Consider the following 14906-nt stretch of genomic DNA (forward strand, 5'->3'; position numbering starts at 1 on the left):
AGCATCCCAAGAGCTGCTTGGTTGTTTATGACCCAGCCTGGAAAGTCACACAGCATCCCATCCACAGTATTCTATTGCTCCAACAATCAAAAGCCCACCTGGATTCAAGAGGGACACAGACCCTACGTCCTTAATGGAAGAGCATGTAAAAAGCCACCTACTCAAAGTCCTCCCCCCACCCCACCCAGTGGATTTGGTCTACGGCCATTGTTCTCAGATGAGATGTTTCTCCACAGTAGTGGCTCCTAAAATGTGGTCCCTGGTCCAGTACCATCAGCATCCCCTGGGACCTTGTTAGAAATATAATCAAGTCCCCCCCCCCCCCAAGATCTGTTGAATCGGAAGTTCCAAAGTGGGCCCCAATAATCTGTGTGACAAACCCTTCAGGACATCCTGATAAACCCTAAAGCTTTAGAACCTCTGCCCCAAGGAAACAGACTCCCTTGGTGAGCCTCAAGTGATGACTATGGTATGACTGCTTTCAACTTCCCATCCCAGGTGTTAGACTGAGGGTAACCTGGAGTGGTGCATGCAGTGGGGTATGGTACTCTATGAACTGGAACGTCAAAAACCAACATCTACAAGAGGTATTAAGGGTGTGGAAAGATGGCAAGATAATTCCTCATTGTCCTTGAAGAAATTACAGAAACCAAAATAATGACATACTCAATTCTCTTGAGATAATAGCATCTTGGCAGATTTTCATGATTACATGGGCCCCGTTTCCCTTCTATAAAGGTGGTAGGACAAGGGGGGGATAGACGGCAGGGGAAATAGCTTATTTCTTCCTTTAGCGAGGTTGTTTCTTGTAAACTTGTCTGACTCTGGGCTGAAAAGAACTCAGGTGAGCCCCCACCCCAACCCCCCCCCCAGAGAGGAAGCCCCTCTGATAAAGGGAATGTGAGTTCACTTCCTCTATTGCCCCCGGGGTAGGGGTGGGGACAGTCCTTAACCCATTACTTTTGTGTGATTTGCAACCTCTCAGAATGGTTACAAATGAAGATGCTGGAGAGGAACCCACACTCCTGGAGCCTCTGGGCCCATGGGTGGCAACTGGGGGCTGCTGAAGTGTAACAATCTCCCTGGTGAATTGCCAAGATACTTGATCTGTGAGCTCATTGTTACCAAATGCAAGATCTGAGTTTCACTGAAATTGGTTCACTATAGAGGAGGGATTGGGGGAGATAACTGAAGTAAGGCAGTCATTGGAGCAGAAGTCGCCCTAATTATGAGGTTTGGAGATTCGTAAGCAATTCGACCCATGTGTCCTCTATGCCCATGTTAGAGTGATAGATGACCAGTATGTCCCATGATGCTCAGAAAATTTGTCCTACCATCTTTCCAAGCACTGCTTTCTAAGTACTAGTTACCAAGTTTCCTCTAAAGACCTTACTTTGCTCACAAATTTGTCATTCAGCTGGCTTTGCAGGTGGATAAAGACTTCTGGGGCCAAACCCCATCCCTGTGCTTCCTCGGTTGTTAGGAGCCTGTGGGCTGACCTGGATCTTTGGGGATCAGTTGAACGGAGCTTGGGCCTCCGTTACTGGTGAAAGGGTTAAAAACCAGTCCAGACTGAGAGAGGAAAAGTCGACCCTGTTTCTGGCATTCATCAGAGTGCCACAGCAGACACTGATAAAGCCAGCTGCAAAGTTAACGGGAAGCAATCTTCCTGCCAGATCTGCCGTATCATGATCACTCTTTTGAGGGACTACTGCTCGCCTTTCAGTGACGGCCCCAGCCTTGCTTTTCACTCCTGCAACCTGAACAAAAATCACGGTGAACTTTTGTGACAAAATTTTGCAGCGTGCAATCCTATCAGTAAGATTGAAACTTTCCACTCTTGCCTGGAAGACCTGAGCCACGTGAGTCACTTTGACACAGAGAAGCAGTTTCAGTTTCTACCGTAGATACAGAAATTCTGATAGGGATTTTCAGGCATAACATGCCATGCTTTTTTTCCCAACTAACTTTGTAGTTTTCCAAGGAATCAGGACCTGGGTCCACTTCCTAGTCCAGGCTTCATCTTGACCCCCGTTATACACTGCCTGCTCTGCTTTGAGCCTGTTCCCACAGTGCTGCTTTTACATTCTACCTGTACTCCACCTCTCCCCCCAGATCCTATCATAACCTGGTCTTTCTTGGTTTGGTGAAATGCCCCATTGTTCTCTGGTGTTCGGTCTCCCTCTGCAAGTCAGCAAACCTAATTTTGTTGGTCTACATAAGTTTTGTTGGTTCATCCCTGGTGGTATTCATCAAATGGGCCAATGTGCTGCAAAGTGTGAGAACCACTGCTCTTTTTCACTGATTTGTAGTAAAAGCTGTGGTCCAAACTGCCATCAAAAGTGGACTCCTGCAACCAGCCTCAAAGGGGGAAGAAAGAGACCCCAGGTCCCAAAGAGGTGACCGATCTGGTGTGAGTCACCAAATAATCATGACACAGATAAAACCCAGCCCTCCCTGAAGAGTTTCTAGGTGTCAGAAATTTTAACCGTATAATCACTAAAATTCAACACAACCCTGAAAATAAGGTACTATTATTCCCAGTATAAAGATGACAAAAACAGAAAAGTAAATTATGCAGGATGATTAAAGAGTGCACTGGTGACAGCCAGGCTTCGAACCCAGATACGTGAATCCAGTCCTCTTCCTTTTTTTTCCCAAAAGCAAACTACACCACCCCCTTCACTACCTATGCCTCCCTGGGAGAGGCAGCCTCTCTCGAGTGGACCTATCAGAATCAGCCAAGAGCTTTTTAGGTGTGAGGAATCTTCCCCAATGTTTGCCTCAAGTGGCTCAGCACCTATTCCTGCCAAAAGGAAAAGTAAAACCAGAGACGGCCACTGTGACGGCCACTGTGTACCCAGCACCCATTCACCCCATTTCTGCTCCCCACTGTATCATCCAGTAGCCACCCTTTCCTTACACAGCCCATCTACTTCTGGAGAGTCGCCAGGGAGTGGGCTACGAGTGTTCTTGTAGCTTTTGCCCCTGTGGGTTCAGGAACCCAGCTGTAATCCAGTTAGCAGGTGGCATTCTCCTGATGATATGAATTGGTTCAGGAATGGGCATGTGACCCCAAACAGGCAATGAGGCTCAAGGTAAGATTTTGGGGTGGCTTGTGGAAAAAAATGTCTTGGGGGCCACTGGAATAGATGTTCTCTCTTCCTCTGGATATCGTAGGGTGCAGATGTAAGCCTGAAACTGTAACAGTCAGCTTGTGACCACCCCAAGGATCAAACTAACAGGAGAGATGCAAATAGCAGAGAGGACAGCTCAAGCAGAGAAATGGAGTGGGAGCCTTGATTGAACCATGCCTGATCTCCACCCTACCTGTGGAGTTTTTACCTTCTATTGGCCAAGAAATTTCACCCTGTGGTTTATATGATATTTAAGTTGGATTTTCTGCCACCTACCAACAAAAGCATCTAAGCTGGCATAGCCTTTTTTAGCGACCCAACTGCACCTCTGAGGACCCTATGATATTTTCAGCCACTCCATGTGACAGCCTCAGGAGCAGCTGAAGGAATCCATCACCACTCCTAGGCAGGCCCTGTCACCACTGGAGGATAGCGTCCCCACCCACAAGCTGTTAAAGCCAAAAGAAAATTTAGCCCTTGTTACAGTTTCTTCCGGCTAAGGAAATGGAGGCTGTGAGACCCGACAAAGCCAGCCTGAGCCCAGGTGCCAGGACTCCGGGTTCACCGTTCTTCACTCCACACTGTGGCCCCTCAGTTCCCCACAGGACCAGCAAGTGCTCTCTGGAAACATCTAGCTACCTATCCTGTGGCCGCCTGGCCTATTACAGGTGCCCCTGTTCCTGGGGAACCTGCTCCCTCCACCACAGTTAGCATTTCAGGGCAGGGCTGGGGACAGCCCATCTTCCTTCATCTTTCATTTCTCCATTTCACAATTCCACAGGGGGAGAACTACTATTATTATATACATCTATATAAACACGTGGCTCTGAACCCTTTTATTTTCAGGGCCTTTCAGAACCCCCCTTGCAATACTTAGAGACAGACCCCTCTAATATTGTGGGATCTGGTTACAAGAGCATAGGTGGAGGCTCACACACCAAATGTCTATGTATTTACATTATAATCAAACTGAGTATTCTTAAATATGTTCTCTCTGCTTACCTGTCAGTCACACCTTCATAAAGACCTAGAAGGCTGGGGTTTGAATATGGACTATTTAGATTCCTCAAAGTTCTGTGGCAGCACGAGGAGAGCAAGGCCCAGCCCGCACTGAGAGGGGCCTCGTGTGTATCTCTGGCAACTCCAGCCCGCCTATCCGAGCCCCATCTGCAACCTCCAAACACAGCTTGTCCCTGGTCACCCCTCGTGCTTACAGGCGTATGCAGGTCACACTCAGGCAGGCAGACTTGGGGAAGAGGCCTCAGGCTCAGGACCGCTTGGGTGAGAGCTGTGGTCTCCTGGGTACCTGGAACACGGTCTGGGAGAGGGGTGTCCAGTAGGCATGTCGCCTTGGCCTCACAGACTCCCTGCCCCGTGGGGAGGGTCATGGCCAGAGGAGGGCCAGATTGGTACCCTCTAAGGCAAGAGACCCAGGACAGGACCCCTCGTGCCAGATCCAAGGGCAGTGCCGGAACACCATCTCGTTCTAAACAGGGTCCTAAAATAAGGCTGGGGTGAGGCTAGGTTAGCCAGACCAGGCTCTGTGACTTTGGCTAAGTCCCTCCCTATCTCTCAACCTCCGTTTCCTCCCTTGTCTCTGAGTGGGACTGCTCCACATTCTAGAACCCTCTGCAGAGCCTCAGAAACAGTGAATTCAGACCCCTCATTCCAACCAGTAATGCTGGGACTCTGGTCCAAAACCCCCAGGGAAGAAAAAGCCACAGTGGGGAAACAAACCGCTTATATTTCTTGATATCCGGAGATCCCAGCATGAGGGTGCAGCTTTCATGGGAGCAACATCACCCCCAAGGTGTGCAGTAGAGCCTGGGGGAACCCAGCTGGCCAGTGTGCCCATCTCTGGTGGGCTGTCACCTCACCCTTGGGCTGATCCCATCTGCTACAGACCCACTAGTGACGGCCCGCTGAGCCGGAAGCACTTGTCTGAAGCCCATCCCTAAAGACCTCACCTTCAGGTTGATCCCATCTGCTACAGACCACTAGTGATGGCCCACTGGGCCAGAAGCTCTTGTCTGCTGAGTCCCCAAGACTCAGGCATGTTAAAGTACTCTGTACAAAAGCTCAACAGCGTCCCTCCATCTGGTAACAAACAAGGAAATCCCATTTGAGGTCTGCCACTGGGGAGACATCTTTCCAAAACAAAGCTCAGCCCCACTCAGGAAAGATGGTGGTACAAGGCAGCTCACAGTCATGCCAGACTAACGACCCTGCAGAAACACGAGGGGCTCAGGCACACGAGGGCAAGGCTCTGCACTCCAGAGACACAATGGGAAGGTCACAGGGTGTGCACAGGAGTCAGCAGGCAGCCAGGAGCTGGAGCTCAGGACAGAAATGGTCTCTGCCTAGAACAGGTATTCAGTCGTAGGGCCTCATATGGGGAGACCCGGGGTGGCATTCTCCGAAGGACCGGAAACACCAAAAGCCCGCCCAAGTGTAGGCTCAGGAAGTCACACCCTCCGGTGGTGAATCTCCTGAACAAGAGATGGACATAAGGGGCATTCACAACACAGAGGTCCAAGTACTGAGAGCCACGAGGTCAAGGTGGTGCTGGGGATGGTGAAACTATAGAAGCTACCCTCTTGGGAAACACTGAGAAGCAGGAAGGCCACTGTTCTGTTCACAAGCTGAGCACCCAGCTGGGCCTCCGCCCTTTCCCAGGGGCAGAGCACCGGTTTGGTGGCTTTCTCAGGGCTTTTTCACAGTTGGGTCCCTTCTTGGGGGAGCTGCATCCACATGAGGCTGTGCTGGGCTGTGGCCAGTTGAGGGGTTCCTCAGCGGGTGCAGAGCTGGGAGCCACTCCAAGAAGGCGGGTTCATTTCCCTGCTTTGTGGTTCACAGGCCTGGAGAGACCTGACGGCCGGCTGCCCCGGGTGAGAATGCCCACGTTTCTGGAGGTCAGAGGAGTGGGGAGGCCTGTCCACCACATGACCCAGATGGGATGACGACAAATTCAAAAAGCCCTGCAGGTCTAGGCGTAGGTAACAGTTGTGAGCCAAGTCCACGGTCTGGGTTGGTAACATTCCGAAGAAAAAGGGCACTGTAGGTCGGCGATTTGGCTGGATGGTAGCAATGGGAAAACGGTTCCCAGCGGGGGCATGTGGAAGGTTCTCCGGTACCTCAGATTAAGACAGGGTGCAGTGGTCCTAAGTTCTTCCGGTTGGACCGAATTAAAAGCATGTCTTAGCAGCAAGAGCTCGTCCTTATTTTTGTCACACGAAGGTGACGGAAACCGGACCGGGGGGTGTGAAGTCAATTTGATGAGGGTGGAAAAGCTGCTGCCGATCCTGTGGGATGCAGCCTGCCTTCTCCGCAAAGGCCCTTCACGTGAAGTAGCGGCAGGACGTGGAGTCGATGTAGCAGTAGGGGGTGCACTGCAGGTCCCCATACGACCTGAGGGGGGCAGATATGGGTCAGGGTGCGCGCAGGGCAGCGGGCACGACGGCTCCTGCCCAGGCCTCAGGACCAAGGCATGTTCTGAGGCCACCTCTGGTGACTGCTGGTCCACCCTCATCAGACAGCTGTCACTACTGCTACCTCACTAAGGGCCTCAGGGTTTGCCAGAGAGTGCTCTCATTCTCATTTGGGGTAAGTGGCTTGGGGCAGTTGAGTTCAGGCCTCTGCGGCTTTGCCCCTTGAGCCCAGCTGAGGGATCTGGGTGGAAACAGTTGGTAACCATGTTCTTAACACAGCATCTCTGAGGGAATCACTCCCTTCTCAAGACCTGAAAGGTTTCCAGGCGCGGTCCATTGGTCATACTGTACTGATGCAAATGTTCTATTTCTGTGCGGTCCAGTCCGGCAGCCTCTAGCCATGTGTATCTACTGAGGTCTTAAAATAAGGTTAGTAGGAATGAATAATTGGATTTTTAGTTTTAATTAATTTGAAGTTAAATAGCAATGTGTGGCCGGGGGCCACCAGATTGGACAGCACAGCCTATACTTCTGTAAGCCCAAGTGCTAACGTATGATGGTTATACATTATACCCATATTCACAAGCATCCCTTGAGGCTTCTAGAGATTACATGAGTAACCACAGTGAACCAGTGGGTAAGCCCCAGGCTCTATGCAGTCCTGTGTTCCATGTCCAGTTATCTACACTGACTTGTCTCCATGAAGCCATCAACCAGCTCAGACCTGCCACCTCTCTGGCAAGTGCCAGAGGATAGGGCACTTCAGGGATAGGGCAGTACATACAGACACAGAGATACAGTCGGGTCCTGGCCAAGCCTAAAGTGCTTGGAGTTTTGGAACTACAGATCTGTAGTTCCCCCAGCCTGGTTCGAGACGCTGGTGTGTGTTTGGGGGTGGGCATTGAGGAGAATGCCTTCCATTGAGGAATGCCTTCCATTCCTTGGACAGAGGACAGAGGGGTGGACAGAGTCAGTGGACAGAGGGGTGACAGAAAGACAGGACTGGTGTCTATTTCCCAGCCCTGCTGAGGGCCTGGGTCCGAGCTTACCAGAGGAATAGGGCTGAAAGCAAAGGCTGAAGAGAGTGGACTCCTGAGGGACCTAGGAGGTATGAAGGGCCAGCGATCCATTGCGGAACCAACAGAGAAGCAGGAACTAGGGAGGAAAGCCTTCTCATTTTCCCTACAACACTATACAACTCCGCATCTGTGAGGATTAGGGGGAATGTGGTATGGTTTTGCATCTCGTAGACCCAGTGTCCTTCAGCTGGCTTGGGAGATGTCAACCGTGGAGGTCAATGTGAACACCCACTGGAGAGTCCCAGATAGAAGTAGAGGGGTCCCTGAAGGGGGTACTAACTTCCCGGGGTTTTCTTGGAACAGTCATGAGCCAGCAAAATTAGATGTTAATGCTGGTGTGATCTCATCTGCCCTGGGGGTCAGAGTTGTTGCAGAGAATTCAGGTTATACAGATGCTTAGATTCTTGGAAATGCCCTGGTACCTCCATCCTCCACTGGGCTTCCTCCAGACCCACTTTCCAGAAGACTAATGTGGTCATGGTAGCCACTGGGGCTGGGAGCTGCTCACCCAGGGGCAACAGCTGAACGTAGAGATTGCTGATTGCCAGGGGTCCGGGATGGAGCCGGTGACTCTCTATCTCAGCTCGGCCTCAGAGGCACTCAGGCACCCTAAGAGGGCACGTGGCGGTTATGTGTGTATTGCCTGTCTCCCCTAGGTGAGCAGGGACCATGTGTTGTGCTATTTGTCACCATACCTCAGTGTCTAGAAAGTACCAGGAACATAAGCAGCATTAAAAAAAAAGTATTTGTGAAGGAAAGAGGAGGAAGCAGGCAGAGAGGGAGGCAGGGGTGTCATAATAGCACGCGAGGTGATTCCTACCCAGGGAGATAGGTCTCGCAGGTCAGGTGGCCAAAGTCAGAGCCGTCGCAGTCCTCCACTCCCTTGTGCTGGTGACCATCTCCACAGTAGGCCCGGTGACAGCCTGAGGGACACAGGGGAGTGTAGCCCTGAGAGGGTGCTGGGGTGGGACAGGCCTACCTTAGCCTGTAAGGGCTGTGTGGCCTAAAGGATCCACCCAGAGCATGCACCCTCTTAAGCGGACTCCCACAAAGCTTCAGATGCATCCGGGGACTGCCCCCTCAGCCCCCCCAAACCCCACACCAGAGAATAAGGAGACCCAAGCTCCAGCCCACTCCGGCTACTTGTTAGCCAACAGAACAAGAGCAGGCCCCTTGGCCTCCCTGAGCCTCAATATCTCTATCTCAAACCTGGGGCGTGGACACCACCTCCCCTTCACAGGACACACCGTGGGTTCCCATGGAGTGAGAGTCGGGAGACTGCGCACTGGGCACAAGTGATGGCCACGGCGGCTCTCGTCTACAGAGAACTTCCACGACCCTCTTTTTACGGGGTTCCTTCCTGCTGTGTGATCTCCTATTTGACTCTGTCTGCACCAGGGGCAGAAGGGACTCCAGGCAAAGCGGGCATGCCGGGGATCACCATCCCGGGAACTGTCCCGGCAAGTACAGCTACAGAGAGAGAGATCCAGCCACTTCTCGGTCCCTGTGCCCATCGCTGCTCATTTACACATCTCCGGCCCTCAGCCAGGCCGGCTCCTCACAGCAAGGACTTAAAAATCATTCAGTGAAGGGACGTTGAATCCTTACTACACCCAGACGACCTGGCGCACATCAGCTCGCAGCATCTCTAAAGAGCTGAGCGGTCAGTACCGACACAGCCAATTTTCAGTGGAGGAAAGTGAGACTTGAGCTGTGAACTGCCCTCCATTCCCCACTCACTGAGAGCCTCCTCTAGGAACATTCAAACTCTACTCCGTCTGGCTCCAAATCCCCCACTTTACACACCACCTCCTGTTTTTGTCACGTGGTTAAAAAAAGAAGAAGGAAAGCAAACCCTCCAGGGCGGTGCCGCCTGCCCGTCCCCGTGGCATCCCATCAGCCTGAAGTCTGCTTCCCCTAAGAAGGGCTTTGTCACCAGGGCTCCATCTGGTAAAAGTCCTGATGCAAATTCTTGGCTTCTCCCTTTCATCTTTCACTCTGTATCACCTTTATCTTTTGATAAAGAACGTGAACTGGAACGTGGGTTTTGCCAAGAAGTAGGATTCAGGGAAAAGGAGGGACTGGTGGCTTCTCTAGGGGCAAGACCCTTGACACTAACCCACCATGATATGCGTGGGCAGTAAAAAGTCAGCATTTGGCCTGAATGGGAGGGCCGTCCCCACAGCAGCCCAGGGGTACTCCCTCTGGCTTGGAGATCACCCCAACCCACCAGAGCTGGCATCCAGGGGCTTGCCTCCCTCATCCAGGCCCTCCCCGAGGCAGGCACCACTCACTGATGCAGCTGTCACCCACGTCATCATTTCCATCATCACACTCCTCCCCGGGCTGCAGGACTCCATCCCCGCAGGAGCCACGGTGGTCCACAGTATAGTCCACAGGGTGGAAAGGGGTCACCTGGCCAAAGAAATACAGGACAGTTACTAGGGATGGCATGACGGGTTGTTGGCACTGGGATGGAGACCCCGGTCTGGGCGGGGGGGTTCCTCCCGGATGGGAAAGGCACCCCTCTCCCTTGGCCCAGAGCTCTGCACTTGGCGGGAAGGCTGAGCCAGATCAGGACAGCATCCTGGCCGTGTGGGGATGGGAGACCGTCTGGAACCCTGCCTCCAAGAGGAGGTCCTATGTGGTGGGTGGGGGCACAGAGAACTGCTCAGAAGCAGAGAAGAGGAGGGTGCCCAGCCCTTCCACGGAAACAGACTGCAGAAAGCTCTGCGCTAGACCCAACCGGTGGCCCTTCTTTCCTCGGGTATGTCCTGAGTGTCTGCCTCAGGGTACCTGGATGGGGAGCCAGCCAAGGCTGTCCTTGAAGTACAGAGATCTCTGATCTTTGCGGAAGGCAATGGCGTTTTGGGTGTTCAGCCTCTCGAGCTCCTCCTGGTTGTTGACCACAAAAATCTGCCAGAGAACACACTGGTGAGGATTCCAGAAAACACTTCTATAGGGGTCAGGGGAAAAGCTGGAAGAGGAGACAGAATCTCCATCCTTGGGCTGGTTAACAGTGGGAGGGGGAGTCTGCATATCACACGCCGGGGATCCTCCTGAAGTCGGGAGGGATGTCCTGATTCCCCCATCTTCTCAACCCAGTTCCTAAGGTCTGGGTTTGCAATAAGAATGTCCACAATTTAAAATTTTTCTAACGTTTAAAATGTTCCCGAGACTTAAATAAAAACATGATGTCATCTAATCAAGTAATTCAACATCTGGAAAGGAGTCTTAACAAAACTGTTATACTCAAAGGTGTTCATTACGGTTTTATTTACATTAGTGAAAAGCCTGGGAGAACCGTACAAGTACCCAACAACAGGGCCCTGGTTAAATAAATCACAGCACAGCCTCATGATGGATGGATGATTATGCATCCATTCAAGTGATGAATTAATGTCCAGGGTTACCTCAAAATAATCCAAGGGAGGGTGGGCAGTAGTGAGTGGGTATAAAGAGGAAACAGGATTAACCAGGAGTTGACACATGTTGAATTTGGGTGAAGGGTACATCGAGGTTTATTACACTATTTGTTCTGCTTTTGCATTCACTTAAAATTTTCTATAATTTTTTGTCCTTAAAAAAAGACAAAGAAAAAAAAAAACCCTCAAGTTGGACCCACAACCAAACGGACAACTTGGTTTCCTAGATTTTTATTTTTCCCTTATTTTCCAATTTCCTATAATGAGTGCGTACCAGGTATAATGAGGAAATCAGTTTATTAAAAGGCTTTTACAAGCTCTTGGAGGATCAGGTGAGAGGTCCCAATGGATAACCACCAGATTTTTCTCCCAGGAGCCTTACCACAGGAACATGAGGGGAGCTGGACCCATACATGGATTCCCTGTAGGAGGGGTTATTCACATTCGTAGGGGTTCCACAAAGACAACTTCCTGGAGGCCCGGGAAATCCTCTGTCCCCTTTGGGTCCCATCACAAGTTGTCCTAGGAAGCAACAGAATGCTGTGTTACTAGAGCAAAGGAAGCGAAAACCAAACAGCCCCGGGGGAGATGTGAGCAACCTTTACAACAGAAAGAAGGTCAAAGTCCACAGCATCTTAGGGTAGGCCCTGGGGAGAGGTCTAAAGAGACTCTTTTGATCCAAGATATGGAGGAGGTGACGTTCTCTGTGGGCCCCTTAACCATACCAGGTGTTGGGGTACCTTCCCCAATTCTCTCCGTTCCCTTTCTCTATACTTTGGAAACCAGACAGACATTCTACTTCCCAGATGACCTTGCATGCAAGGTCTGTGATGGGAGAAGGGTAAGCATCTGAGAAAGTCTATCCAAAAACAGAGCTGGTGAGAGACCTAGCTTCCTCCTTCTCCCTGTCTAGAAGACAGTCAACATGCCTGGTGCAGCAGCAGCCACATTGCAACCCTGAGGTAATAGGTATGAGAAGAGAAGCCAACATACAGGAAACACCAGGGGCTCATGGGGCATGGGACCCTGATGGTGACACTTAGAAGCTGAACCAAAGTCAGCCACTGTTGACCTCTCTGGACCTCCTCGTATGAGAAAAACAATCTCCTTTTTGTTTAGACTATTATTAACAGGGATCTAAGGAACACAATGCTGACAACTTCTATTATTCTTTTATTCATTTTGTTTTGTTCTTATTTGTGAGATCTTTACGAAGGAATTTCTAAAGGTGGGTTTCTTTCATTCCTTCTGGAAGAAAATGGAATGCCTGAAAATGCTCCACCTACTTATTCTCCCCTGGTATTGAGAAGAGTGTCGTGAACATATATGATTAGGAAATGTATTCCCTGCAATGTGGGTGATCTGCTTGGGCAGTAGTCTTCACCTAGACTTTTAAAGGTCCTAATGTCCAGGCCACACTCCAGACCAATTCCGTTAAGAATGCAGAGAACAGAACCCAGGCATCCATACTTTTAAAAGCTCTCAAGATGATTCCAGTGTATACTAAGGTCGCGAACGCTGGTCTAAGGAAACGGTCTTTGCACAAGCCATTTCCCTACTAGATTATTCTTCCTTCACCCTCCATCCCTCCTTCCTCAGGTGCCTTCCAGCTAGCTCCTGATCTGGATTCAAATATCACTTCTGCAGGGAAGCCTTCTGAATCTTCGCACTCTGGCACGTTCACTTGGATAATGTCATAGTTTCCTATGCCTTTTCTTCACAGCACTTATCTCTGTTTGCGATTTTGTGTCTTGTGAGATTATCCGATCAAGGTCAATCCCCCCCAGTGGAATATAAGCTCCACAAGGGCAAGGTTGATACCCGTTTTCATTCACAAGGGTGGGATACACAGTAGGGACATGACACATGCTTGATGATGGAATGAATGAACGTAGACTCACTGGAAAGAAAAGGTCTTCAGAAAAGGCTTAAAAACCCCGGTTGGCAGAAAAGAACGAGAGCCAGAGCCATCCAACAGGGAGAGAGGAAAGAGGAAACATAGAGACTGACAAAGGAAGGAAGGAAGGATGCCTCCTCCTGGAAAAGTAAGGGCAAGTCTGGAGGCCAGTCACTGGTTTCAGGTTGTATAACTTCCCAAGGCAGCCAGCAACTAGGGATACAGCTGGCAGATTCCAGAAGGGCAGAAAGTAAAATGACTCCAGGGGAAAGGTCTGGTCAGGAACCCAAAGAAGCAGCTTTAGCTAGAGGAAGAAACCCCAGTGGGAATACCCTCCCCACAACCTTGAGCCTTCCTGAGCTGGTGGACAGATATGTCCAAGATCAGAAGAATGCCAGTTCGAGGGCTGGGGCGGGGGCGGGCATTGCCAACATTTCATACCAGGTTGTGGTGGTTGCTTGAACAAGAAATAAGAATACAACGCTGTAGGAGGAGCTCCAGTCCCGTGTTCTGATGTTTTCAGCACAGCCCAGAAAGACACAGACTCCACCAGCCCAGGAATACTCTGGGTAATTATCACCCCCGGGGAAACTGAAGTGGGAATGTTCTGTAACCAAGGATGCGCGAGTGGCATTGGAGAAGGTTCTGTGACCCCAACAACTCCTCCAGAACCATGGCCTCAGAGAGGGTCAGGCGTTGGTCCCACTGTCCGGCCAATAAGTGGTGAGGCTGAGATTTGAATTCATGTGTGACTTCACACTATGCCATCAAAAGACAAAGCCCAAGAATACTGATGCTTGCAGGAAGCTGGAAATTCCCAGGTACCACAGTGATTCACTTATACCCGGTCTGGGTGCAGGAAGGACTCACTCAGATTTGTAATTTGGTGACTTCAAATCACATCCTAGAGGCATTTTGCCTTGATTCCCTCGGCCACCTCCTAGCACCTCTTTCTCTGTAACTTGGGTGATAAAAAGTTCCCCCTCCACCTCCCCCCAGCACTGTCCTGCCCCACAGCTCTGGGCACCAGAACCAGAGGTGGCCTCCAGAGAGGGTGACAGGATGTGGCAGGGAGCCCGCTTCCTGCCACCACTGCAGTTTCCCTGCCGCTTCCTCTCAGCTGTCAGAGGGCATCTGTTACCCCTGCCTGTTTCCTGCCAGGATCCACTGAAGGGCACAGCAACTCGAACTGCCCCACCTCGGCCTCTCAGAGCTGGTCCAGCGGGCCTGCCTGGTCCATCGTCCCGTGGAGCCAGAAGACCTGGCTCTCCATCTGTACCCAGACTGCCTCCCATTGCTGCTGGCTGTGCAGCGGGAGCAGGCCTGACATGGGAGTCTGCGAGGAGGCAGAGGGACCACAGAATAGTCTCCACATCACCCCCAGCTCTTACTCTGCTTCAGCAGAGGCTGCATGGCTACGTGGGAAGGGTCTCTAGGCCAGGAGCCACAGACTGATTCTGGCCCGGGCAAGGCCACCACTGGTCAGCTCTGTGACCTCCAGGAAGTCCCTTTTCTCTGAGGTTCAAAGTTCTTTTCTATAAAGGGAGGGCTGGATAAGACCAGGGTTGTCTGACTTGTGGTTCACAGAGCCCAAAGACATTCTAAGATGGATCTGGGGCAGGGGTTCTGGAACTCTGGGAAGCAGTGTGCAGAATCTTGGGCGCAGATACGACATGTATTTGTCCTGAGTGGGTGTGGGACTTTTATCAGACTCCAGAGATAGTCTCAGGAATCACTTCTGGGGCCTGTTCCCATTCTTGACAATTATCCAACTGGCCCCAGGTCCAGTTTAAGTTATCTTTTAAATTCCTCCCTCCTCTTCTTTCCCTACCCTGCACCCTGCGCCCCTCAAAAAAAAGGTTTCCAAAGAGCAGGATGATTGCCCCATTTTCTTTAGCCCCTTCACTCTGGGAGGCTCCCCAGAAAGGAAGTGACTCATA

The 14906-nt window shown here is 51.0% G+C and overlaps 1 protein-coding gene across 2 annotated transcripts in view; it reads right to left on the reverse strand.

The window, feature by feature from the left end:
* Positions 1–3958: 3958 nt before the first annotated feature.
* COLQ (collagen like tail subunit of asymmetric acetylcholinesterase) overlaps positions 3959–14906 on the reverse strand; it is a 61745-nt gene continuing 50797 nt past the window's right edge. For both annotated transcript variants that reach the window (XM_045503701.1, XM_045503702.1), the window contains exons 14-18: positions 11452–11591; positions 10441–10560; positions 9939–10059; positions 8465–8567; positions 3959–6545 (exon numbers count right to left, since the gene is read on the reverse strand). In XM_045503701.1, coding sequence (XP_045359657.1) covers positions 6476–6545; positions 8465–8567; positions 9939–10059; positions 10441–10560; positions 11452–11591 — 554 coding nt within the window. In that variant the 3' untranslated portion in view covers positions 3959–6475. The remainder of the gene's footprint in view (positions 6546–8464; positions 8568–9938; positions 10060–10440; positions 10561–11451; positions 11592–14906) is intronic.

Source organism: Leopardus geoffroyi, chromosome C2, assembly GCF_018350155.1.
Source record: "Leopardus geoffroyi isolate Oge1 chromosome C2, O.geoffroyi_Oge1_pat1.0, whole genome shotgun sequence".
In the NCBI taxonomy this organism is placed as follows: domain Eukaryota; kingdom Metazoa; phylum Chordata; class Mammalia; order Carnivora; family Felidae; genus Leopardus; species Leopardus geoffroyi.